General features: G+C 32.2%; 1 protein-coding gene and 1 pseudogene across 1 annotated transcript; one reads left to right on the top strand and one right to left on the bottom strand.

Annotated features, from left to right (window-relative positions):
* Nucleotides 1-429: 429 nt before the first annotated feature.
* Nucleotides 430-4,775, top strand: LOC107910736 (26S proteasome non-ATPase regulatory subunit 14 homolog; annotated as a pseudogene).
* Nucleotides 4,776-5,671: 896 nt separating this feature from the next.
* On the bottom strand, nucleotides 5,672-7,220 carry LOC107910737 (probable carboxylesterase 2). Its single transcript, XM_016838705.2, has one exon. It carries the CDS (start codon nucleotides 6,897-6,899, stop codon nucleotides 5,913-5,915), a length of 987 nt encoding a protein of 328 aa, XP_016694194.1. The 5' UTR covers nucleotides 6,900-7,220; the 3' UTR covers nucleotides 5,672-5,912.
* Between the last annotated feature and the right edge of the window lie 20,542 nt (nucleotides 7,221-27,762).

The following is a 27,762-nucleotide window of genomic DNA, read 5'->3' as shown; positions in this document are numbered from 1 at the left end:
TTGACTCTCTTTTGTGACAACTAATCTGTTTTCGTTATTTCTCATTTCAGTTTACGTTCGTCTAGAGATCTAAGATAAATTTGTGACTTTGACAAATTTTACGATCCGCTTCCACATTCATCCACATCATTCTTTATCAGTGTCTCACTTATCATGCAAAATAAAAAAAATGAAAAAGTAACATGTGTCAGCAATTCGATAGTGATACATGTCCCCGATGAACATATAACAAAAAGTTAAAAGAGAGAATGAAACAATAAAGAAAAACCAAAAGTTAACTAAAGTGCTTGATTGAAACAAGATGATAATTTAAAGATTTAATTAAAATATTTTAAAGTTTAAGAACTAATTTAAAATTTCACCATTAATTATCTTATTATATTATTTTAATAATGAAGAGGATTACTTAAGCGGATTTGGGGTTATAGATCGAAAGTATATCTCCCAACAGTTTTATCTTTAGTTCTCGAATTGAAACCTTTATCATTTTTTTATACACAATTTTATGAATTTAAATTCAAGTATTACAAAAATATCCGATAAGCTGAGAATCAGCCAAGGAAAAAGAAACAAAAGATTTAGAGGTCCTTGTCCTGCTACCAAGTAAAGGTTCCCAAAAGTCCGATTTACAATGTCAAGCATGGACAGATTACAGAGGATGTTCGCTGGTGCAGGAGGCGCGTTGGGTCACCCGCCACCGGATTCCCCGACTCTCGACTCCTCGGAGCAAGTCTACATACCTCTCTCGCCCTCCTCAAAATGCTCAAGCACGGTGAATTTCTCTCTCCTCTTCTCAACTTCTGCTTTTTTAAACTATTTTTTTTTCATTTGCTTAGCTGATTAGGGATTCGCTGCCTTGTAGTTTCGTCTAGAAATATAACAAACAATCGATGGATTTATTTTACTTTGGTTTTTCTGTTTAGGGTTTAATAATAAAAAATTAATATTCCGATCTGCTTTCCTTTACTTGCCTATTGGAACACATGAGCTGTTTTTCAATTTCAAATTTTGGGATGTAGAGTTTAAAATTGTAGTCATGTTTCTGTTTTTGGTTAATGTGAATATTTTATAGGAAGAGCTGGAGTTCCCATGGAAGTTATGGGTTTGATGTTGGGAGAGTTCGTCGATGGGTACACTGTGCGTGTTGTTGACGTCTTTGCAATGCCACAGAGCGGTACAGGTGTAAGTGTGGAAGCAGTGGATCATGTTTTTCAAACAAATATGCTTGACATGCTCAAACAAACAGGAAGGTATTAATTGTTCTCTAGTTTATTCATTTAACTCATTTTAGTTCGTGGAAAAACTCAAGCATTGAAGAGAGAGCATTTGTATGGCAAGTTTAGATGGTTTTGCGCTTCTTGATGACCACTATCTCCAGATTGTGAGCTGCTGTTTGGTTTTGCAGGCCAGAGATGGTGGTGGGTTGGTACCATTCACATCCTGGATTTGGCTGTTGGCTTTCTGGTGTAGACATAAACACACAACAGGTGGTGCATAACCTTTTTGCATAGTGTAAAGCATAAACGTACTACCAACTTGCTATGTTACTATAACTTAGAATATATTCTTATCAGTCATGAGCTTTATGTCTTTTGTTGGAGAAATTATTAGTTAGGCCCTTCTTACCATGTCAGCCATGGTTCCTTCCAATAATATAATGCCAAGTAAGGTTATTTTTACATGTAATTTATTTACTAATAATTTCTCTCAAAATTCAGAAATTTTGCATATTCCTACCTATGAGCTTCCCTTCTCTCTGACCTTGCTATGCTACCAAACCCCTATGCAATTTTTAAAAAAATCACTGCATTTTTTTATAACACATTACCCATCAATCATCCATTTCTCCATACATAATGCACAAAATCAATTCTTAAATTGATGAAGAATTGGCAAGAACTAATGGACGATGAATTCCATCCATTGATTTTGATACTAATTTTACTGCACCTACAACATTTTCTCTCCTTAAATCTCTTTTCCTTTTATGGGTTCTCTTTGGTTTTTCATTCTCTCTCTCTCTCTCTCTTTTGGTTTTTGTTAAAGAAAGATACCAAGAGCAGATTACCAGGGTTCTCTTTGGTTTTTAATTTTCTCTTTTTTGTTTTTTGTTAAAGAAGCACACTGAGAACAGATTGCCAGAGTTTTAGTTTTTAATGTTTAGGGATATGAAGGATAAATGGGTATTTGTTGCTTTGTTTTGATATACTTTGAAGGTTGGGATGAGCTCCTTTAGTCCAAACTGGAAAAAAAAATGGATGAATTCCTTTATCCGTGCTTTATGGTAAGTTGTTGTCCATTACACTTTGCCAATTTCTCTTCATTTTAAGCATTTGATGGGTAAGGGTGTAGAGATGCAGTGATAAATTATAGAAGTGAAAAGTTAATTGAGGTTGGGTTTTTCAAAAATGCAGTTAATTTTTTTTTTTGTAATATTGCAGAGGGGTTTGGAAGTAAAATTTTTGAATTTTGAGAGAAGTTATTAGTAAAAATGGCATGTAGAATATCTTTGCGTGGCATTATATTATTGGAGGAGACCATGGTTGATAAAGTAGGAAGGGCCCACCTTATAATTTCTCCTTCTGATGGTGTTAGGGCCATTTCTTTATTGCTTAAAAAAACACTTTTGAAAGAAAAGCTGTGAAGAACAAGTTGTTTTTGGCTAAAACTTTTAGCTTTTCAGAACTGCTTTTGAAAAGCACTTTTGAAAAGGAGAAAATAAAAATTTTAGTTTTTCTTTTTCCAAAAGCACTTTTGGTGCTTAATTACTTTTTCACCCCTCCAATAACGTGGTATTTTTATTTTTTTTTGTGCTTAATTACAATTGTGTTAAAATCATTAATTAAAAATAAAAAATATTTTTTTAAAATACTAATTACAAATATTTAATGGTTATATTTAAATATTTAAAATATAGTTTATATATTTTAATTAAATTTTATAAATAATTAATATTTATTGCTTAAAAATATTTAAAATTTATATTTCATATATTAAAATATTAACAACAAGTTATAATTTTTTTTTATATTCTTACTAAAATATAATAATATTAACTAATTTAAATATTATTTAAATGCATATTTTTTACTTGATAATAACATGTTTAAAATGAACAATTTTTTTTCTCAAAAGCACTTTTTGACAGCAATGCTAAGCACTCAAATTTTAAATTAAATTTTTTAAAAGCATTTCTCAAAAGTATTTTTTCACAGCAGTTCTCAAAAGCACTTTTCAAAAGCAATGAAGAACTAGTCCTTAATATACAACTCATTAGTCAGATCATTCTTTTCTGACAAAGAAATATTCAACTCATTACTATTGCTTATGATTCTTGTTTATGTACTTTTCAATTATTTCTCTGTCTATCAAGGGTTGGTGATTACTTGACAATCATATCCTTAATTGTTACTACTATTAGGGCACAATGGTTCCAGTCTTGTAATGTATAGGAGAGGACTGACGTGAGTTTGAATAATGTGCCGTATTAATGTGTAATTAATGTTCTTTTATAACCTACCTCTCTTCTTCTTCCCGGAAAACTTTTGATGCTTTTTTTTTTTCTGTCCTCTGTCAATTAGTTTATCTTTTCCTTTTTGATGTTCTAAGTGAAGATCATTTATGGTTTTTGTTTTCCTTTTAACTGTTTTGATGAATGAAAGCTAGTCTATCTGTTGTTAAAATCTGTTACTGCTTGCAGAGTTTTGAAGCTTTGAATCAAAGGGCTGTAGCAGTGGTGGTGGACCCAATTCAGAGTGTTAAAGGGAAGTTGGTGATCGATGCATTCCGTTTGATCAACCCACAAACCATGATGCTTGGCCAAGAACCACGCCAGACAACATCCAATCTTGGGCATCTTAATAAGCCTTCTATCCAAGTAAGTGCCAAAAGTGCACTCTGGCTGTTATCATTTATCGAATAGCTTCTTTTATATGGGGAATGTCTCATCTGATTTTAAACTGTTGATGCGTGTTGCATATCTTCATGTTGTCCCTTAGTGATGCGAGGTGCTTGATGAGGACCCTTGGTTTGAAAGGGAAGAAAACCATTAATAATCCCTTGCTGTGTCAATTTTAGTAATGCCCATAAAAAGGAGCCGCGGTCTCATGTATGTGGGCTATGATTTTATGTTTCTCAAAGAGTTCAAATATGAATGGGAAATTTATATCCTTAATATATTAAAATTATATTCCATAAGGTAGTTTATGATGTTGATTTAATTTATGATGTGCAGGAAATGCTAAATTTAGCTATAAAATACAGTAAGGCTGTCCAAGAGGAAGATGAATTGCCTCCTGAGAAGTTGGCAATCGCAAATGTTGGGAGGCAAGATGCCAAGAAGCATTTAGAGGAACATGTTTCGAACTTGATGTCCTCGAACCATGTTCAAACTTTGGGAACTATGCTCGACACAGTCGTGTTCTAGACTCTTAGCTCCTTGAACACTTTCCAAGTTCAGGAATTGCATCCATGTTGATATCATAGGACAAATTGTCGGTCAAGCGCCAAGTGATTATCAAGTTGCCTTGTTAAATTCGAGATGCCTCTCATTCGCCCTGTGTACGTAGGTGTGGAAGGATGTTTCATTTGGCAGTTAGGCATGTTTAATGTGTTCGTACTTATTTTCCCTGTTATGAGATTCTTCAGGTGAAATGGCAGCTTGGAAATAAGAAATAAAAAAAGGACAAATATTAAATTTATATATGAATTTTGATTTAATGTGTAATTTGATACATGAATTTTGATTTGGTGTATTTGTACACATTAAACTTGAATTGTAGTTGATATGTATACATGAAATTTGGATTCAATTGTACATATTTAAATAAATGAGTATATATAAATTTATTTTTATAATAATTTAATATAGTTGTTTGGTATGCAATAAATTAAAGTAAAATGATACTAATTTAAAAATATTAGTGATTTTTGAAAATTGAATTAAGTTAAAATTTCATGTAAAATCGTATTAACCTAAAATTCATGAATGACATTGTAAATTGAATCAAAATTTATTTATAATTTTGATATTTATCTAAAAAATAAATACACATGAGAATAGATGGAGTGATGAATCTATAACAAACATATTTGATGTCTACATATTTATCTAAAAGTATCAAGGAGTGTTTATACTAGAAGTTGGATTGCATGTTGTCTTCTTTACTAAAAAAATGGACAAATTAGTCAATGTACATTAGATGAAAGAGCAATCATGTTCTGTTAAAATTTCATCAATTTTTACTATTAAAAATTGGTCCATATATGTTGGATTGAGATATACGTGACGTAATTGTTTGGTTATTCTATCAATCGCGCTAGTTTTTAACCGTAGAAATAGATGTAATTTTTTATAGAAAAAATAATTTACTCTTTTATCTAATGTCTAGGAACTAATTTACTCATTTTTAAGTAAAAAAGTCAAATGCAAACCAATTCTTAATATAACAATCTCTATGATATTTTTACTTGAATTAACTGCATTAAAATGTGTTAAATTTTAGATTCAGTATTTTTGTTTTTCTGAATGCTTTATGTTAAAAAATAATATTATAAGAAAGCAGAGAAACCTAATAAATTAACGAGTACACAACTTTTAGATATTAACAACCAAAAAAGAAAGTTCACACAAAAATTATAATTATAGGAATTGATTTAAGAAGTCACATTATTTAATAATTTTGTCAAATTAAGCTGGATTTTTTTTGCAGAGAGCCAAAGTGCCATTGAACAGTTTTAGGTTAGAGTGATCACATTACAACAAAAAGAAAAAAAAGAAGTAGAACCACATTGAATAAAGCGAACAAAGGGTTTTAAGAAAAGGTAAAATGGAAAAGAAATCTTTGACAAACACATGATACATTTGGGATGGAAAATGAAATTATTTTATTACAAAACAACCCCATAGTTTTTCACTCTACAATGCCCTTCCCTGAACCTTGGTTGAGGAAAGCTGCCAAGCGTTTCATCAAGCTCTGGGCCTTGTCACAATCAGGGTTAAATATATGGAACACATGATCCTCACCTTCATTCTCCATTATCTCTGCCTTCCCTCTCCAGCCTGATTTCACCAACTTATCATAATAAAACCTCCCTCTATCTCTCAATATATCCTTCTCTGCAACAATAACAAGGATTCCATGGCATGCCAACCCTGCAAGATCCGGGGATCCATCTACAAACGGGTTGATAAACGGATCATCACACCCTTTATCAGATGGACAAACGTATAACCACCACTTATCTACCAGTTCTTTCCTCAACCCGTCAGCAGTCTCTGATCCAATCGGGTTGGTTCCCCAAAAGTAAGGATGAATCATTCCAATGCCAAGAATCTTGAAGCTTTGACCCAGATCCGATTCCTTGATCCGAAAAGCTAAGTGGTGTGCAATGTTTGCACCAGCACTGTCACCAACCAAAAACACCTGGTCAAGGTCCACATAGTCCTTGATCCAACCCTCATGGTGGTGGCCATCTTCTTCCTTATGGGAAGCCACCCATTGAAGTGCAGCCCATGAATCTTGATATGCGGTAGGAAGAGGGTGCTCAGGGACTAACCTATAGTCGACAGAAAGAGCTACTATATTGGCCTCGGCAACCAGCTTGTTGAGGCTGTTATGATAGTTTGGAAAAGCGGGCGAAGCTACGCAGAAGGCTCCGCCATGAAAGTACACTACAAAGGGTAGCTTTTGATCTTTAATAACAAAGTTGGGTCGGTAAATCCGTGCTGAGACGCCAGTTTGGGGTACGACAAGGATATCTTTGGATAAAACGTTGGTTTGGGGATCAAGCCCTGGGGGAACTACTTCTACTCCTGCTATCCTCTCCAGGGTTCCATCTTTGTAGACTTTAAGGTAAGGAAACAAATCAAGAGCAACTTCGGAAGTATCGGATCCCATGTTTTATCGGAAAACTGTGAAGACAAAAAAGCCCAACACAACTCTGAGATTCTGAAAAATTAAGACAGGCAGAGTGAGGAAAAAGGGGGGAAGAAATTTTATTATATATGATTAATGAAAAATGGGAGAGACGATTTGCACCAACTAACAGACAGCTCTTTGTAACAACACAAAGATTGTTTGGTGCATTACACTCATTTTTATAGAGATAGATTAGCTTCGACGACAAGCTCCAAACAAACAAACAAAAAAAAGAGATTTTGTTAGGGAAGGCTACGATCATTTTATTTTCAATCAACCAACAACTCTTGGAGTTCATCATGGTCATTGCCAATGGCCTGAAGACCGAGTCTTCCCCCCCCCCCCAAGTTTGGACATTATCAATTGTCTATGTCTATCATTAATCCATGGGGATTTTATTACTTAACAAATAAATAATTATGGGCCATGCATGAATACAGCAAGCATCTTTGTCTTATATATATATATTATGACTATTGTTATGACATACTCATAATCCAATTTGCAATTCATAATTAAGTTTGTTATCAGGAAAAAAATAATGAAATTTTAACGTAGTATGACCATAACCACAAATTTTAGCTTTACTACGATTTGAAGTTTAGTTCGGGAAACTTGCAATTTTCTTTTAAAAAAAATTATATTAGGATATATTAAAAATTTTAATTTGAAGGCATCAATTAAATACAGTCATGTAATGAATTTTTAAATACATAAAAAATTTATTGTACACTCATGTACTAAAATTTTAGAATTATTTTAATATAATATAATTTTTTAATATTGTTTTATTTTTGAGGATCACTTTTTTTATTCTTGACTGGTTCTCGGAAACTCTTAAAGCAGCCAGACAATTGGAATCAACAAGAGCAGTTGTACTAAAGAAATCTCAATAACTAAATATATATAATTAAAAAATTATGTGAATTTGATAGGGAATGGAAAGCTTCACTTTTGTTAAAATTCTTATTATACACTTACATTTTAGTTTTTTTTATTTGAAAAAAATAAGTAAATTAGTCCATATATATTAGATGAGTGAGCAAAATAACCTATCCAATAAAATTTGGTATTTATATATAAGGTATAGTAATAAATTTAGCCCTCAACTTTTAATCATTTATTTAATTTGGCCACTATTTTTTTATTAGAAGTAAATTAAAAATATTTGAAACTAATAAGGCTAAAGGGTCAAAAAAACCTTAGTAACAAATTAAAAAAAAATCAATTAAACCCTTCTAGATTTTAAAAATTATAAAAAAAATATTACATTTTTATTAAAAAAATAACAATACCGATCCATTAAAAGAGTAGGGGTCAATTTCTTTTTAAATCTTATAACTTTTAGATTTTAATGGGCCAGTATTTTTATTTTTTAATAAATAATTTTTGTTTATGATTTTATACTTTTTAATAATTTTTAAATTTTAAAAGGGATTTTTTTAAAAAAAATTGTTACTAAGGCCATTTTTACCCTTTAGCCTTATTAGTTTAAAAATTTTTTAATTTACTTCCAATAAAAAAGTAGGGATCAAATTGAATAAATATGTAAAGATTGAGAGTTAAATTTATTATTATGCCTTACATATAAACACCAAAACAAACATTTAACAGTGCGATTTTAACGGAAGGGTTGTTTTGTTCACTCATATAACATAGAGGGGCTAATTTGTCCAAGTTTTCAATAGAAAGGCTAAAATGCAATCCTGAATATAATATCGGTAGCCCATTCATTTTTCCCATATCATCCGCATAAGTGATTAAGTTCTGGAAATCGGTAGCCCATTCGATATCATACCAATTGAGAAATCAACGAATCAATAGAAAATACTTTCAATTGTTACAAAATCAAAATTAAATAGGTAAAAAATCAGTCTTCTGTAATTTTTGATTATTTTAAAATTATTTTTATAAGCGATGAGATTTAAACTTTTAGTCTCTTCTTTGTATATTAAGTATAATTATGTTAAATGAAATACACCATGTTTGCTGGTGTAAGTTGCTCATTTTTGTTTCACTGTGCAACTTGTTGGTATATTTTAATATAAATTGTGTGATTGTTTTTCTTTTATATTTTTAAGGATTTTGAGCAGCAATTATAAGGATTTCATCGTGTTGAATATTAATTAAGCAATGACTTTAAATTGAATAATTTAAATGTGATAATGTTACCATATTTAAGAAAATCCAGAATCTATAAAAGCTCAAATGCATAAGATCACTACTTATTTGATGCCATATAGAGGATCGATTAGAGCACCATTCCAACAACATATCTCATTCACACTAACTAAAGATTACAAGTCTACAAGGCCCATTTAAAGAACACTTGTCTATTGTGTTATGAGCAAATTAGAAAGCACCAATTTTGGTCATTAAGCTGAACTTTTTTTAGTACAAGAATACTCGTAAATAAACTTTTTCATTTTCAGTTTGTAGCTAAGATTTTAAGAAAAGAGTCTTAGTGGGAAAAGTGATCTTAGTTGATGTGCAGTAGAGAAGTTGTAACTTGGTGAGTGAGTTGAACTTAAATAACATCTTTTGTTGTTGATTCATGGTAGATTACTTTCTTGACAAAGCTTGACAAACGTAGGAAAGGGTTCCAAACTAAGTAACCAAGTCGTATGTCCATCTCTACTATTTACTCTTTTAGTTGTTCCTTTAGTTGCAACTTAACATACAACTAACAAGCAACTTAACACTAACAATTGGGATGAAGATGAGGATGAGGATGTTTATCAATTTGTTGGACGAGAAAGCCTAGAAAGCATTGCTGACTAGTTGGGAGCCTTCTATTGTTGATGTTAGTAGTGCAAAGACTCCCAAACCAAAAGTTACATGACAGGGGGGACCAAGATTGAAATTCAAGTTGTTTGACTCGAAAAAAAGATTTGAAACTGACCTGAAAGAAGAAACAAAGAAAATTAAAACAACTAAAAGAAGAATTCAAGAATAAAAAAATTTAGAACATAAATAAAGAAAATGAAAATTAAAAGGTGGAAGATGGATCCAATAAATTGATAGATATGGATAGAAAATAATTGTCCAACTGAACCCTTTTAGATATAAACCCCCATAAATTCAATTAATGGATCTAATAAACCCTCCAAGAAATAATCCTTGTCAATTTGAAGGATGAAGAATGGGTTTCCATGACTCCTTGAAAAAAAATCAAGAAGAAAAACCGCTTCTAAAAATTACAAGAAATCAATATTGTACGAAAGAAATTAACTCCAATAGTTGAAAACTTTATTAATAAATGTATCAATTTTCCTTTAATGAATAATGAAGAAACCTTTATATAGACTAGCTAATTACATCCAAATAAAACAGTTAAGTATAATGAAACTCTAATTAATCTAAATAAGAATTAGTTTTTGTATAACTAAACTTTCTTATGACTAAGAAATATAAAACTCCTAAACAACTTTAATTACTTAAAAATATTCTAAAATTCAGTATAAATAAATAATAAAACCTAATAGATACAATATTGGGCTCATATGTAATCAAACTTAGGCCTTAAAATCGAACCTAATATGGTTTAAGCTCGAATTAAAGCCTCAAACTCATAATTTCTCGTAACAATCCCGTCAAAAAATTCTACTCATGTAGTCTTCATTAAAATGGTCATAACTTGAGCTTCCGGACTTGAAATCGAGTGATTTAAAGTGCGTTGCATAGCTAAGATATAGATATTTGAAGTTTATGAAGACATTGTTGGAAAAACGTGTGACAGCCCAAAATTGACCCTAGTCGGGAAGTGGTTTCGGGACCACAAAACCGAGTCTTATAAATAATTAAAGATTATATTCTGTGTTTATGATGTGCGTAAATGCTTGTGTGATAGTTCCATACTTTAATTTGGTCAGTGTATGTGGAATTTATTAGTAGGGACTTATGCGAGACAATTTAGAAATATGCTAGGCAAGTGTTCAAGTGGCCCATTAATATATGTGGGAAAGTGTTTGTCCTTGCATGTCAAATTAGCCAAATTAAAGCATAGTGGCTGGCCATGCTATGGGTGGAAACATGTCACCAACATGTTATGCTAGTGATGTATGCTAAGAAAAATAAAATAAAGAGCATGGTAATTAAACAATGAAAAGGAAGGGTGATGAAAAAAAAATGGTCTCATCCATACCCCCCCTTGTTGCCGTGAGTTGAGGAAAGAAAACAAAAAAAAAATGTGTTCATTCTTGAACACCTTTGGCCGAATAGAGGAAAGAAAGGAAGGGGAAGAGCTTGAGAAAATCGGCTATGGTGGTTTGCTAGACTAAGGTATGTTTGATGTTGTTCTTGAGATGCATGCATGTTTTAGTAGTTGACTTGAATTCTAAAAACCCATGGTTCAATTTTGTGGATTGATGATGATTTTGTGTTTTGCCATTGATGAGTGCTTGAGCTTTTTGATAGTTGTTGATGAAAAGTGAAAGATATGTTAAAGATTAATATGTTAAATTAAGGCTTGGTAAGCTAGCTATTAAGGTGAAATGCTAATGTTAGTATTTGATTTGGTAATAATCTGTTTGGGGACAGCAGCAGTAAGGTGATTTTGGAAAATCGCCATAATTTGTAGGAGTTGAATTAGAAGCTGAGTGAATTATGCCATTAAAGCTTGAAGAGTCTATTTTCTTACAAAAGAAACTATAAAAACAAAAGAGTTACCGATCTTGAGATATTTGAAGTATTGTGGGGCTGAGTCAAAATGACTACTAGATTCCCTGTTCTGTTTTTAGGAAATCATTATAAATTGTACAAAAATGATTATAAGATAAAATTTATATGCTTAGACTCCTTAATGAGTCTAGTTTCAAATGAGATCAAATACAACACATTTTGAATTCTGTAAAATGAGAAATTTGATTCGTAGTGAAGAGTGGTCAGAATAGTCAAACAGTGAAACAGGGGAAACTTTAAGAAAAATCTGGTATTGATTGGCCAAGCCAAAAATTCTGAAAATTTTATGGATGGAAGATATACGAGTCTATATTCAGGGAAAATTAACGGCTAGTGATTTGGAGTTTTGTAGCTCCAGTTATAAACAATTTAGCGACTACTGCTCAGGAAAACAGCTCGTAGTAAATATGTGATTTTGTTGTAAACATTAATGAAAATTTGCCAATGAGTTATTTATTGACTATTATAAAGCTTACTATAATCTATGTGTGTGAAGGTCAAATCAATATATATATTAATCTGAAAGTAATACTTGAATAGTCGATTAATGACTATTTTAAATTTTGTTGAACTTAAGCTCAAGAGCAAAAGGGAACTAGATCCGATAAAGGCAAAGAAAAGATCACTGAGTAGTCGAGTTGGAACCGTCTTACCCAACACAAGGTAAGTCATTAAGCATGTAGTTGGTATTATTTCAAATGGTCATAATGTTTATGTATTGATGCTGAATGGAATGAATAAATATACACATATATATATGCATGTACGTATGTGATGATGAAATTGTTGAATGAAAAGAAAAGAGGTAAGATGTACTGAGTTGTTGATCTCGGCACTAAACGTGCGGGTATAACCATTTATGACCATGAGATTGGCGCTAAGTGCGCGGGATTAAATTGTACAGCACTAAGTGTGCGATTTGACTATGTTGCACTAAGTGTGCGAAATGAATATGATGCACTAAGTGTGCGAATTGACCATGCGGCACTAAGTGTGCGAGTTTGACTATGTAGCACTAAGTGTGCGATTTGATTACGTAGCACTAAGTGTGCGAGTTGATTATATAGCACTGAGTGTGCGGACTCAATATACATTCGTGAATCATTATGGACACTATGTGTGCGACACTATTGAGTCGATCGCGGACAGCGGATCGGGTAAGTGTCTTGAGTACATGGCTAATAGGTGCTATGCTTATACTTGGTGTTGAGCTCGGTAAGTTTGAACCTATGTGACAACTATACTTGAAGTCACGTACATAAAATTTATCGTAGGATGGGTGAAAGGCCGTTTAGTCGTTTGATTGTAACGAAAATAAATTGATTTATGAAAATGCTTCAATGTCCTATTGATGAGTATATGGAATGTGAATGCATGAATTGATATGAAATTGAATCGATAGGTTGGAGGAACTATGGTATGGTTCGAAATGGATGGAGTAATTAGCCTCGTTCCATTTTGTTTTCTCTTGTGATAATGTTATTGATGGATGGTAGTGCATAGCTTATGACTTACTGAGTTATAAACTCACTCGGTGTTTCCTTGTCACCTATTCTAGGTTTCTTGGACACATCTCTTTTTGCGTGATCGGGCCGTCATCGAAGTCATCACACCGGATAGCAAGTTTTGGTACTTTCTTCTTAGTTGGCTTAGAAGAACATTTTGGCATGTATAAGCTATTACGTTGTGTTTGAACTTTGGCATGTAAACTTTAAGCCATGCGAAAATGGCACGAATGTTCGATTGAGTTGGATCAAGGGTAGGGATGAAATGGACCTAGTTACTTTCGTAACAGATGCTGGCAGCAGCAGTGTCATGAGATTGAAAAATCACTAAAAATAGTAGGAGTGGAATTAATTGATGAATAAATTATGTAATCGAAGCTCGATGAGTCTGTTTTCATGAGGAAGTAACGAAAAGATCATATGGGCAGTATATTAAGAGATAATCAGATTTTTGTGGGACAGGGCCAGAACGGTTTCTGGATTCCCTGCTCCGAATTTGGAAATTCATTATAAATTAACCAGAGATAATTATGGGTCGTACCATATATGTATAGATTGCTCTCTGAGTCTAGTTTTCATAGAAACAAACGGCATCAGTATTGAAGCCCCGTGCAGGGAGATATCCAAGTCGTAATGGGCAAAGGTCAGTGTAGTCGACCCCTGCAACATGGGAGACTTTGACTAATAAACTGTACTAATTGGCCCGACCAAAAATTCTAGAAAAAAATACATAGATGGGCACATGAGTCTAGTTTCTGGGAAAAATTACGAAACTGATTTTCGAGTTACGAAACTCAAGATATGATTTTTAAAACGACTAGTACACAGATTGGGCAGTGTCTGGAAAATAAATTTTATAAGGGGTTAAAGTCAGTTAACACCTCGTGTTCGACTCCGGTGTCGGTTTCGGGTTCGGGTGTTACAAAACGGGTTTGAAAAATACAACAGAAAATAAATTTAAGGAAAATAGAATTTAAATTTTTTTTCCAAAACAAGATATTGGTTGTGATATCAAAAGTAATAAACACTTAATCAAAATTGTACCTTTTTTATTCGTTTAGGATGAGCACTTCGACCGAGTAGTCTTCTCTGCTATCCTCAAGCTCACATTTACCGAGTGTGGGCTCGCTTCGAGTCAAAAAATTTTCACAAAAGTTACTAGTAAGGTAATTTTGTAATTTCTCTAAACTAAAGAAGTGAATGTGAACCGTGCACCAGGTAGGGTCCCAGGAAAGGGAGGTGAGTCAAATTTGACCACTTAAAAACCAAGTCTTTCCTAACCAGGGCCAATCCTAGACATACACCTTCTCATTACCACACTTTTCACAATTATCGAATAACCTAAAGAAGTAAATAAAAAAATACAACACATCTATTTTCTCATTATCACACTTCTTATTTTTTTAAACGATCAGCTATGAATCATCTCATTTATTTATCACTGGGGATGAGCAAAGCTCAATTCAACTCAAAAAGCTAATTTTTTTTTTGATTTTCGAGTTAAACGAATCAAGTTATTCGAGTCAACTCGAATTTTTTTTCGAATTTCAAGTTCGAATCAAGTTGAGTTTTCGAATTCGAATAACTTGAATAATTTGAATAAACCGAATATCAAATTATAATATTTTACATTTTTAACCCAAACCTTTTTACCTTTTCCCAAAAACTTTTATTCCATTCCCATCCCACCCCCCATCTACCTCAAACCCATTTCCCCCTAAATATTTTTTTTTTGAATATCTTCTCTCGAAAATTTTACTCCCCCAATTACTTTCCCCCAAAATTTTACTCTAAAAAAACCCTCAAAACTTTTTATTTTCCCCTAAAACTTTTACTCCCTCCTACTTTGCCTCCAAAACTTTTACTCCTCTCCCATCCCACCCCACCTATCTCAAACCCATTCCCCCCCTTAAATTTTTTTTGAATATTTTCCTCTAAAATTTTACTCCCCCATTTATTTCCCCCCAAAACCTTTTATTTTCCTCCTAAACTTTTACTTCTCACCTTTACCTCCAAATCAAAAATCAAAATCATCCAAAAAAATCTCTAAACCTAAATAGTAATAAATTTATTTATATCTACTATTTATATTATTAAATTAAATTTCACATTTTGTACTATTTATATTGTTGAATAGTTTAATCATATTGAATCTTTATATTAAAATTGAATTAGTAATGATGCCAAAAAATATTCATGTTAAAAATTTATGTTTGTATCAATTTCATATTTATCTTTAAAATAACTTTTATTAAAAAAAATCAAATTTTTACATTTAATATACTTTTTAATTTCAAAATACATAGTGATAAGAATCAGAAGATAATTGAAGCAACTAAGCAAGAAAATAAGCTAACCCATATATAAGATATTAATAAATAAATTATGAGGTGATAAAAGTTAATAACAAATTTGATTATAGTGGGTGACAGTGGTTACAAGGACCCAAAGTTATTTTTTAAAATTTAAATTGAATAAATATATTCGATTTGATTCGATTCGAATTTCGTCTCACTCGACTCGATTCAAGAAAATTTCAAATCGAGTTAGGATGATAAAATATGATTCGTCAACTCGATTAACTTGAAATTTTTTCATTCGATTTGATCGAACGCTCACTCCTATATATCACAATTATAACATTACATAATATAAATATTATAAACAATTGTAAAACAAATATATAATGAGATAGATAATTAAAATAAAATTGCCAGCCAAAGTTTCCACAGTTCTATTTCAAGAAAATAAAATTACATAAAATTTCACCAAAAGGTATTCCTTGGGTTTTCAACTGCCATCGTATCTTTTCCTCATCATGGACTCCTTTTGAAAAAATTATATGTAAGTCCTACGTCCGTTTTCGGGTCACAAGAGTCCTATGAATTAAAAAAAAACCCTACGTGGAGATGATAGTTTGCGGTCTATTTCCTAAGAACCACAACCTCGTCAATAAAAAAAATTATATAACAAATATATAATATCGCATCCATTATCATATATAACTAAAAACATGCATAAGATCTAAAGAATGTTATTTTCTAGGTAATCAAATAATTCAAGAAGAAGAAAATTTTATTTTGATTATCAGTTTATACTTATAGGTAGAACACAACCTAGCTTATTATACCAATTGTTGGAAAAACAAGTTTGAAAATGCAATGGAAAATAAATTTAGGGAAAATAAAATTTTAAATTTTTTTAAAATAAGATCTTGGGTATCATATCTAAAGTAATAAACACTTAATCAAAATTGTACCTTTTCGATTCGTCTAGGATGAGCACTTCGATCGAGTAGTCTTCTCCGCTATCCTCAAGCTCACGTCTACCAAGTGTGGGCTCGCTTCGAATTAGAAAATTTTTTACAAAAATTACTAGTAGGGTAATTTCGTAATTTTTCTAAACTTTTGGTTCAAGTTGTAAATCAGAAAAATATCTATAGAAATTTTTTGAAATAATCTCTTCAGAGAATATTCTCTCTACAACTTTCTATTGAATTCAAGTGTGTGTAAAATAATGACCCAGTGCTCCTTTTATATAGGGAGAGTTTAGAGAGTTCAACTATGATTAAACTTAATCACTTTAATATTAAATTAATATAGTATTAGATTAAATTTAATATTAAATCTTATTAAAATAATAGAATATTTATCTACAAGATAAACATTAAATTAAATTAATATTAAGATAATCACTTTAATATTAAATTACTAAAATACTATTAAGATAAATATTAAATTAAATTTAATATTAAAATATTAAAATAATATTATTTTTGAAATAATTAATCTGAAATCAAATTCTCTGGTAGAGTTCTAGTAGCAGTGTAACTCTTTCACTACTTAACCACTAAAGACCAACTGCTGCTGACCACCAGGACACCGCCAGCACTGCCATGTCTGGTGATGCAGGTGAGACATCCTTACGGCACCCTGAGCCGATTTGATTGCTGTCAGGTCGATCCGGGTTAGTGACAATCTGATCGGTTCGATCTAGCCACCTGTTGACCGTCAGCCCAGCCCAACCAGTTTTTGGGTCTTGGTTTCGATTTTGGGCTCCTAGTCTCAATTTACGATCTTAGGTCCAATTTTCAAGTTTAATTACCCATTGGGCCAATTGTCTGATTTGAAAATTAATTTCCAAAAGTATTATATTAATTTTAATTAATTTGATTAATTTAATTTTACTTGATCAAATTAATTTTCCCAAAAATCACTTAGATTTTCCAAATTAAATTTTCAAGAAAATTCTTTAATCAAATTATCTAGTTGAACGATTCTCACAACTACCTAATTTAATTCCACATCGAATAAATCGACTCAATTAAATTATTTTCAAAGTCGTAAATTTTCTTTCTAATCCAAATACAGTCGATCGAGTTTTTGTTGAGCTAGCAGAGAGACCAATCGGACATATACAATTAGGCTCTAGTAAGTACCATGATTCAAAACTATTTATTATACACTCTTTACGAAAACAATTCATCCAACTATTTTGTCCAATGACCTCGTCATATGTGCGTTACCCTCATATGATATCCTTGATTCATTTGAGTTAAATCCGTTCATTCAATACAATCTTATTTCATCTCATTATCACCATTATGTCTTCTTAATGATTAATATGATCACTGTCAACAAATGACTGTGATAAATTGCTCGTTCGAGAATGAGAAACCTGTGGCCACATTTAATATTTATCAATCCACACAATGTCAATGAGAGGATATCATTAACTCTTTAATTGAGTTATGAATTCCACTGTTGCTAGTAAAATCATGCAATACACAAGTCATGTACCTAACATACCGGCTATGGGTTTGATCATCTTTAGATCATAAGCCTCCACTTATATCAAAGCACATGAGTTGCATACACATGGTCAGTAACTAACTTAGGATTTAGGTAAATCACACCATGAATGTCACAAGTGAATTAATTCACATACAGATTCAGAATTAATTCATCTTAGGTCCAGTCCAATGTATCATTCTACCAATGAATACATCTATTCTCTACCATGGAGTCGACTACATCGATAGCCAAGACTAGTCATCTCCCCAATTGGAATTGAAGACGACATAATAATCCTTTTTAGCATTTGAATCAAATGCTCACTTTGATTCTTTTACGAGATTATGGACTCATTTAGATTATCTACTGAAGTAAGTTGTCTTTCTCGCAATGTAAACGTTCTTACAATGCCACTTATCCTCAGGTTGAACTTAGACAATCAATGAGCTAATATTGGCTTGTCACAATTTCACTATGCATGCATAATATAAAAGACAGAAATACAAAAAACATAATAGTGAACTGTGAAATTAAATTTATTTATTTATTCATCGTTCAAATAAATAGAAAAAAGTTACATGTTTACTACAATATGGACACATTTCCCAATAGACATCTCAACCCAAAAATGCCTAGATCCCATCTAAAAAGTCATCGCAAGTCAACTAATTTTTCAAACTTGAAAATTGATAACTTCAGTAAATAGAATTTAATAAATTTCATCCCATTCGTGCATGTATCATTCTCCATTTCCTCAAAAAGATTCATCCTCAAATCTTATCCTTGTCCAAACAAGAAAAAATCTTTATCATAGGTGGAATGATTTACTAGAGCTTTCCTACAAGGATCAACAAATTCCTAAAAGAAATAAACAAGTCCACTAAACAAATTCAAGTTAAGGTTAGTGAAAACATAATCATTCTTCTTCGTTGTATAGCTTCTTTCTCTCTTTTATTTTTTTGTGTGAATTGAACTTTCTAATTACCTCATAGGAATTTTCATTCATCAAAGTTGGACCATCAAATTGACTTTTATCGCTTAAGGTCTCTTTTCTCTTAGTCTTTTTACATGAATCATCCTCACTTCCCCTTAACCTTTCACAAAAAATTTGAACATTGAATTCATCAAAATAAAACTCTTTAGAAGGAAAATAAAGGTCTAACTCATCCAATTTCATAGACTCTAGGAAACAATTCTTACTATTAACTTTTTCTGATTTACAAAGTGCACTATCGCTATCATCACAGTTCTAACTATTACTATCAACTTCTTTGACATCAACTTTGGAACAAGATGCAATGTTAGATCTAGACTCAACAATGGGCACAAAATCACACTTGCTATCTTCACAATTGGCGTCACTTGAAGTTTTTTGCTCATTCATATAATCATAGTCAATGGTAGTACTAAAAGAAGACTCGTCAATAGGCTTGGTGTCATATGTACGTTCTTCGCAAATTTCATCACTGGGTGGATAGTGAATCCAACATTGGAAACCCTTATGAACTTGAGTCTTGGTGGTCTCTCTTATAACCAAACTTTTTTTTATGCTTTTTTAGAAGTCGTTTAAGCTCGTAGAGCTTGCTATGTCTTTTGTACCACTATCATTCCTGATAAACCCATAAACAATAGAAGATTGGGTGGCATTGGGGACAACATGTTCATACAAGTTTTTTATACAACTATAACATCTATGCTTTGCCAAAGGTTTATTATTCTCCTTTTCTATACTATGTGTGCACACCATTTTATTCTCCCAATCATAATATATATCAGGATCATGCTTGCTTTTAAATTGTGGAACACTGAATTTTGGTTTAGCCACAAAAAATTGGCCACGAGTACTAGTATTGAAAGTTGCATCACGAGTACACGAGCCACGTTTAATACATTCAGAAGGCTATTGCGGCTCATAACCATCATCATGATCATCAATTTTATCATTAGGGGAAAGAGGGTGCTCATCATCATCATCATCATCATCATCATCGTTAACATCCAATCGAGCCAAATTTTGGCTAAAAGTTTGTTGAACCACCTCACTATGAAGGACACAAGCTTGCATTGTGTAAAACTTATTTCCCATACCTTCTTTCACCTCAATCAATTTTTTTTGAAGTTTGTCAAACATTATTGTAAGTTTGTCCATGGTAACCAAAGATGTATCATGCTCCTCATCTTGGCTACATGTGTGTATCATTATTAGAAGCTAAAATAAAAAAAAACTCGAACAAGAAAAGTTGATAAAAGAAAATCAAACCTCACCGTTATGCATTCACAATAAAAATATACAACTCTAAGAGGCAAAGAAAAGAAGTTAAGATTTTCTTGATTATAACTTTTAAAGAGTAATCAAACTCAATAATATTCGAAAAAGATGTGGGATCAAATCTCTAACAAAGCTAACCCTAAGGCTTTAAGAAGTCAAAGAAAAACTCAACTCCTAAGGAAGTAGGTTATGCTAAGAAAGGAGAGGCAACACTTTTCATATGTATTAACACAAGAAGCAGAAATGTGTTAAAATGTGTAATAGAATAAGAAAAGCTAAAAAAATGAAAAATTAATGCTAGAATCAAAGAAAATAAACTATCCAGCAAAGAACCTGAAACAATGGAAAACAACTTGAATTTTTCATTCAAGGTGCTCTCGATGTGATGAAATCCTGAAAAATTAAATTGGAGCCTTTTTATATGATAAATATCATATTTGAAAATTTTGGGCATGAAATTTAACCCAAAATTTTTTTATTTTTTCTCCTTTTCATCTTTCCTTGATTTTTTTTATTCTTTTGCTGTTCTTTTTTTTTTTGGGAAATATTTTTTCAATGTACCAAAGTGTTAAGAAATAATATACAAAATTTTAGATTGATTTGAATTCGTTTACCCATTAAAATCAATATTTTTCTGAAAAATTTTAAGGTAAAACAATTTTTAGAGGCTGTTTAAGCAAAATCAGTGAAAACAATTTATTTAGCATAAGGAAACAACTCAAAACTGCCCAAATATGATACCAAATGATAAGGGGACTAAGATCAAATTCAGGTTGTTTGACTAAAAAAAAATTCAATTTGACCTGAAAGAATGAACAAACAAAATTTAGAAACAAAGGAAACAAAAACAACTAAAAGAAGAAATTCAATAATAAAAAATAAATATTTAAAAAATAAATAATGAAAATGAAAATTAAAAGGTGGAAGATGGAAGATGGTTCGGATAAATCAATGGATTTGATAGAAGATAGTTGTCCAATTGAACCCTTTTGAGATATAAACCCCCAACAAACTCAATTAGCAGCTCTAATCAACCCTCTAAGAAATAATCGTTGGCAACTTGAAGGATGAAGAACGAATTGTTGGATTTGGTGCCCTAAGTGTAGTATAGTTTTTGCATGCAAAGCAAATTAGAAGCAAATATTGGCTTACTGGTTGTCTAATGTTTAAATTAATACTAAGCGGTATTACGTGGTCGGATTTTAATATGGAAAGACAACTTATATTAGTAGACGAACCTCAACACGTCCTTAATCTAACTGGGAATAAGTAAACCGATTGAAAGAGTAATATGCCGTCTATTAAGTCCAATTAGGTAGATGCTTTGTCTTGGGCCTCAGAGTGGATGACTTTCAGAAGATAGAGACATAAATGTGATTGACTAAATTGACAGTACATCGAACATGACCCAAGTATAATAGATCATGAATCTGTTTATGGATTTATTCACTTGTGACATTCATAGTGTAGCATGCCTTAATCCTGAGTGGATGATGGACAATGTATGCGTATGTAAAATCCTGCCCGATGAAGTCTTAGTATGTGAATATCATCCTAAGAACAAGTGAGATTCGATGAGTATAAAAGCCTATAAGTGTGAGAATCAAAATTTTCTATGTACACCCATGCTCAAGATTGGTGAACATTGGGTAAGCATGTAGTGAGCCTAATAAGGAAGGATTCGCCCTAGGAGCCTTTGGTTTGTGTGCATAGTTTGGGTGAAATATGTTATAAGAGATAGAACCTTATGATGGAAAGCTTATGTCAGCAAGAAATGCACCTAGTAACGTTGGCCTTGAGTCGGTTCAGATATGAGGAAAAGATGGTTAGGGATTAACTGAATGTGAACTAAATAGTTAAGAACCAAAAGAAAACACTATTGGAAAATCATGTTTGGAAAATGCAGCAGAAAATAAATTTGGGGAAAAACTAGAGTTTTAAATTTTTTTCCCAAAACTAGAACTTGGTTGTAATATCTAAAGTAATAAACATTTAATCAAAATTGTACCCTTTCAATTTATATAGGATGCACGCTTCGATCAAGTAGTCTTCTTTGCTATCCTCAAGCTCACGTATGCCGAGTGTGGGCTTGTTTTGAATCAAATTTTTTTTCACAAAATTACCAATGGGGTAATTTCACAATTTCTCTAAACTTTTGGGTCAAGTTGTAAATCAGAAAAATATCTCTATAAATTTTCTGAAATAATTTCTTCAAAGAATTTTCTCTCTACAACTTTCTCTTGAATTCAAGTGTATGTAAAATAAAGATCCAATGTTCTCTTTTTATAGGAAGAATTTAGAGAGTTCAAATATGATTAAACTTAATCACTTTAATATTAAATTAATAGATTATTTATTTACAAGACAAATAATAATTAAATTTAATATTAAGATAATCACTTTAATATTAAATTAATAAAAAAATATTAATATAATTATTAAATTTAATTTAATATTAAATCTATTAAAATAATATTATTTTTGGAATAGTTAATTTGAAATCAAATTCTCCGGTAGAGTTCCAGTAGGAGTGTAATTCTTCCACTGCTCAACCGTCGAAGACCCACCACCACCAATCATTTTTTGGCCACTGGCCGACACCTCGAGCTGGATTGATTTCTGTCGATTCGATCCAAGCTAAATACATGTTTACTACAATATGTGCACATTTCCCAATAAGCATTTGATTAGTATTCTTAGAATTGTGAAGATTTGGATAAAAATTCCAATTGACTGATAATACGTTTATTGAATCTTAATAAAGTCAAGGGTCAAGTCAAAGTGTTTAAGGTAAGAAAGATATCTTATCTCTCTCCTCGGGAGAGCAGAACCAAGGAAAGATAAGAAAGCTCCTCTAGGAAAGTTAAAAGTAGGGTGACGCAGGGCATATAGGCGAACCTTGAGTAATAAGATTTTATCCGCCCCACTAAAGCTCTTAGCATATATGTAGATGCATAACTAATATAGAAGAGAACACCTAGCGAGGCATTGAGGAGACCCAGATAATGGAGTCGCCGCGAAGAAGGTGTGATGCGTCAAAGCGTGAATTGTTACGCCATCAAATATGCTCTGATGAAATGACTAATGATAAGGGACAAGCTGAGACCCAAGGGTGAGTCTCGTATGTGTTTTCGTATGCAAGTCTTTACAGTTTTCATACATCAAACTAGTGGTCACATGGATTAATACACATGTCGAACATCCACTGAAACAAAGAAAATTATCTAATTGATCGGGTAAGTGCTGAGGACTGTTCATTACTTCCTCGAGAAGTATTATCTGTCTATATAAGGATGAGCCAAGAATAAGAGAATCATCTCTGAGATGCCACTTGTAAGGTAAGTTTCCTGACCTTACATGTTATACTACTAAAAAGCATATTTGTTTAACCTGATGAAGCAAGTATGGTAAAGCTTTACTTAGTGATTCTGGTGTTTAAAAGTGAATAAGTTAAGTAGACAGATCTTGACGAGTTTTTTTTATCGTTAGGGGCTTCTAATCTACTTGATGGAAGCCCGAGTTTGAAGTTTAAGCTACATTTGAGGCTAACAGGTGAGTCTCTGAACTGACTCTTACTTGGATATTGCATGATAGTCTTATCTGTTTTGCAAGGCTAATATGTGAAAAAAAAACGTAAGATATGCAAATGTGATGCTTGAAGATAATGTGTCTCTGTTATGAAGAAAGTATTTACACGCATGGATGTGTCAGAAAGTATGATTCTGTCATGAGCAAGTCTCTGAATGAAGTTCAATTGCATGAGTTATGTGTCTGAAAATTTAATGCATCAGTGTAAAGAAGTTTGAAAGAGTAAGTTTGTTAAGTATGAGTCCACATAAAGAGTATGCTTGTGCGTGAGTCTGTCGGGACAATAAACACAAATTCTGATATAGAAGTCCATTGCCATGGCAAGAAGACCATATAGTGTAATACTTAGTCTGGGACTATTACACCATATGGGGAAGTGAAGACCATATAGTGTAAGACCTAGTCATGGTGGCTATGACATCATATGGGGAAATGAAGACCACATAGTGTAAGACCTAGTCTGGGACTATGACGTCATATGGGGATAAAAGTAAAGGACGGTTGGGCGAGTACTAGGTGATGACGGGTAACCTCAAGACGTTGAGTTTAGGAAAATCCCTATCGTCAAAAACACCATTTACCGAAATGTGAAAGCCTTTGTGGCTATTCTCTGATAAGTGGAAGCCTCTGTGGCTATTCTCTGTTATACGTAAGCCTTTACGCCGATATTTGTTATATGGAGCCTTCATGGCCGACTCTTTGAATATGCCTTTGTGGCGAAGTATGTTAAACTGGATGCCTTTGTAGTTGATCCTTTTATATGTGGAAGCATTGTTGCTATTCTCTGTTATATGTGAGCCCTAATGGTGGAACCTAACACATGTGAAAGCCTTTGTGGCTATTCTCTGTTACATTTGAGCCTTCATGGTTGATTCTGTTGAAAGCGCCTTCGTGGTGAAGTCTTCTGTATGTATCTGGATGCCTTTGTGGTTATTTATCTGTATGGGCGCCTCTATGGCTATTTTATGTATATGTTTGGATGCCTTTGTGGCTGTCTATCTATTATGTAAGGAAGACTTTTATGGTTATCTATGTCAAAGGAAGAGCAGGCCTTCGTGATCATCTGGTAAAGGAAATCTTTATGGTGAACTCTGTGAACAAAATACCAACACGGCAAAGTCTTAGTAAATGACTCTCTGAAAGAAAAGTAAATATATGGTATCAGAAACATGGCAAGTGTCAGGAAAGACAAAGTGATGATCTAGGGAAAATAAGGTATTAATGAATTAAGTTAGAAATGTTTTGAATGTTAAGAATGAGGCGGACTCTGTAGAAACGAAAGGGAGAAATGGTCAGTAATGTGAAAGGGGCCAGAATGAAATATGTGGCGAACACGAAAAGAGTAAGGACTCAATATGGATAACAAGATGCAGAAGTAATGAATGTGCAAGTATTACGCTCTTAAGGAAGTCTTGGTCGATTTTGTTTGAACTGTATAATAAAGAATGGTAAAGCAAAATACCCGCTAAAGATGGACATAGGCCAAAAAAAACGCAAAGTGTTTAGCATACTACAGAGTAATGAAACATATAATAGAAATTTACCAAGTTCTCAAGAACTTACATAAGTTATTTCCTATTTTAGGTTGCAAAGAATTTCGTGCAGAGGGACGATGCCAAGGTTACACTAGTAGAGCAACGGTTTGTGCTGATATGAATATAAAGAAGAGAAGTTTATGAGAGAGAAACCTACACAAAGAGTAAGATGAGAAGTCATAGTTTATTCCAAGAAAGGCTATAAAAATACAAGTTGTACAAAAAGTTATAAGGTGAAATCAAGGCTCCACATAAGTTGTAGTACTCTGTTTGTATACTTAACAACAGTAAGGCAAAAACGATAGCTGTATTATTAAAAATGTAAAGACAAACACATTTTGTACATAATGAACAACAGCTAGTACATTTTGTACATTTCGTAGTACTCTGTTTGTCCTTAGGCGTAACACCCAATACATGAATCTAGTTGATCGGGTCGGGTGGAGGGCATTAGGCGTGACTTGTATACTTTAATGTAAGTAAAAGTCTAAGTTCAAATATATAATGAACAACAGCTAGTGCATTGAGTATACGACTTTTGTAATATGTAGCATCATTCACAATAGTGGAATTCATAGCCCAAGAAATGGGTAAATGATACCCTCCCATTGACATTACATGCCACAAGTCATTTGTCTTTGTGATGAATGACTTGATTACTATTTGATATTAATTAACTTTTCATGAAGGAAGATGTAATAATTACCATGAGATAAAATAGAATCATATTAGGAGAACGAATTTATCCCAAAGAGATTAAGGATATCTTATGAGGTTAACACACTTATGATAAGGTCATTAGACGAGCACTAATCGAGTTGCTTTCGTAATGATATGCCATTGGGGAGAGTTCAGTCACGATTCTATAGTAGAATGACTTCATGATTAAATGAGTTTATAATTAATAGAAGAAAAGCTAGAACTTAATTATAAATCATTTGAGTCTTAATCACATATGTCCAATCAGTCCCTCTGCTAGCTCGTTGAAACCAGAAATGAATTGCATGTTGAATTAAATCAACATAAATGGATATAAATGGTAAAATAGAAAAATGAGAAACATTTGGAAATGAATGTGGTTTTTTCCAAAATGAAAATGACTTGGAAATGAGTTTATGGTTTTTGAATTAGATGAAGTTCAAAAATGAAAATAAATTATTTGGTCATAGTGAATTCGTTGAATGTAGAAAAATTAAATATATTTTCTCATATATTCTTTTACGATAAAGTTGTCATGATTTTAACAGAATTAGAATTGGGTTGAGAAAATTATTTAATTGGGAAAATAAATTAATTTAAGATGTTTATTTTTGGAAATAGAAAAACAAATATTGGGTTGGATCAAATTATAAAGTACTAAGTTAAAAGTCTAAGAAGTACTTGTAATTGAACCCGATATGAGAGAGGCCTAAAAGCCCCTCATGTTTAAAGAGGGGCGAAAAACCCTAGTTTGTTTAATTAGGGTTGCCGCCCTACCTACTCCTAGTTAGACTAGGAGTTCGTTTTTCTATTGAGGTGGACTTCTACAATTTAATAAGGGTTTTACCTCTTGTCCCTATAAATAGATGACATTGGTAGGGTCAAATATAAAACTTTGAAATATTGTTATTCCTTCCGAATATAGTGAGAGTTTAACTCTAAGTATTAATTTTGGAATAACAATTCTGACAGTTTCTATTAATAGAAGTTTTGCTTTCACACTAAAAGTAAAGAAAACTATTTATGGTTCTATGTTTGATTTCAATCATTTGAGTCCACACTTGAATTTGTTCATAGTATGAGAATAATTGAGAAGGTCGTTTGGTTGAAAGCTAGTAACGACAAGCATCCGTCTAGTCGAAAACACAAGTGCGATTCTGGTAAAGGACTTATTGCTATAAATATCACAAATTAGCTTGGTTTTCAAAATTCCTTATTTTCTATTGTGCAAGAAAACCATTTTTGAACTGAATTTTTTCCAACATAAAATCTCACGACTCCTTGAAGAAAATCAAGAAGAAAAATCGCTTCTAAAAATTACAAGAATAATCTTGCACGAAAGAAATTATCTCTAAGAGTTGAAAATTTTATTAATGAATGAATCAATTTTCCTTTAATGAATAATGAAGAGACCTTTATATAGATTAAATAATTATATCCAAATAAAACTTTCAAGTATAATGAAACTCTAATTAATCTAAACATGAAGTAGTTTTAGTAAAACTAAACTTTCTTGTTAACTAAGAAACATAAAACTCCTAAACAACTTTAAATACTTAAAAATATCCTAAAATTAGAAATAAATAAATAATAAAACCTAATGGATACAATATTGGGCTCAATATAATCAAAATTAGACCTTAAACTCGAATCCAATATGATTTAAACTCAAATTATAGCCCGAAACGCATAATTTCCCGTAATAATCCTGTCCAAAAATTCTACTTGCGTAGTCTTTATTAAAATGGTCATAACTTGAGCTCCTAAACTCGA

The sequence above is a fragment of the Gossypium hirsutum genome, chromosome D02, assembly GCF_007990345.1.
Source record: "Gossypium hirsutum isolate 1008001.06 chromosome D02, Gossypium_hirsutum_v2.1, whole genome shotgun sequence".
Taxonomy (NCBI): domain Eukaryota; kingdom Viridiplantae; phylum Streptophyta; class Magnoliopsida; order Malvales; family Malvaceae; genus Gossypium; species Gossypium hirsutum.
Note: the sequence above shows the minus strand (reverse complement) of the source record. Positions and strands in the feature narration are given on the sequence as shown.

Coding starts and splice junctions, on each gene's coding strand:
- LOC107910737 (XM_016838705.2), bottom strand. CDS start 6,899: ATGGGATCCGATACTTCCGAAGTTGCTCTTGATTTGTTTCCTTACCTT.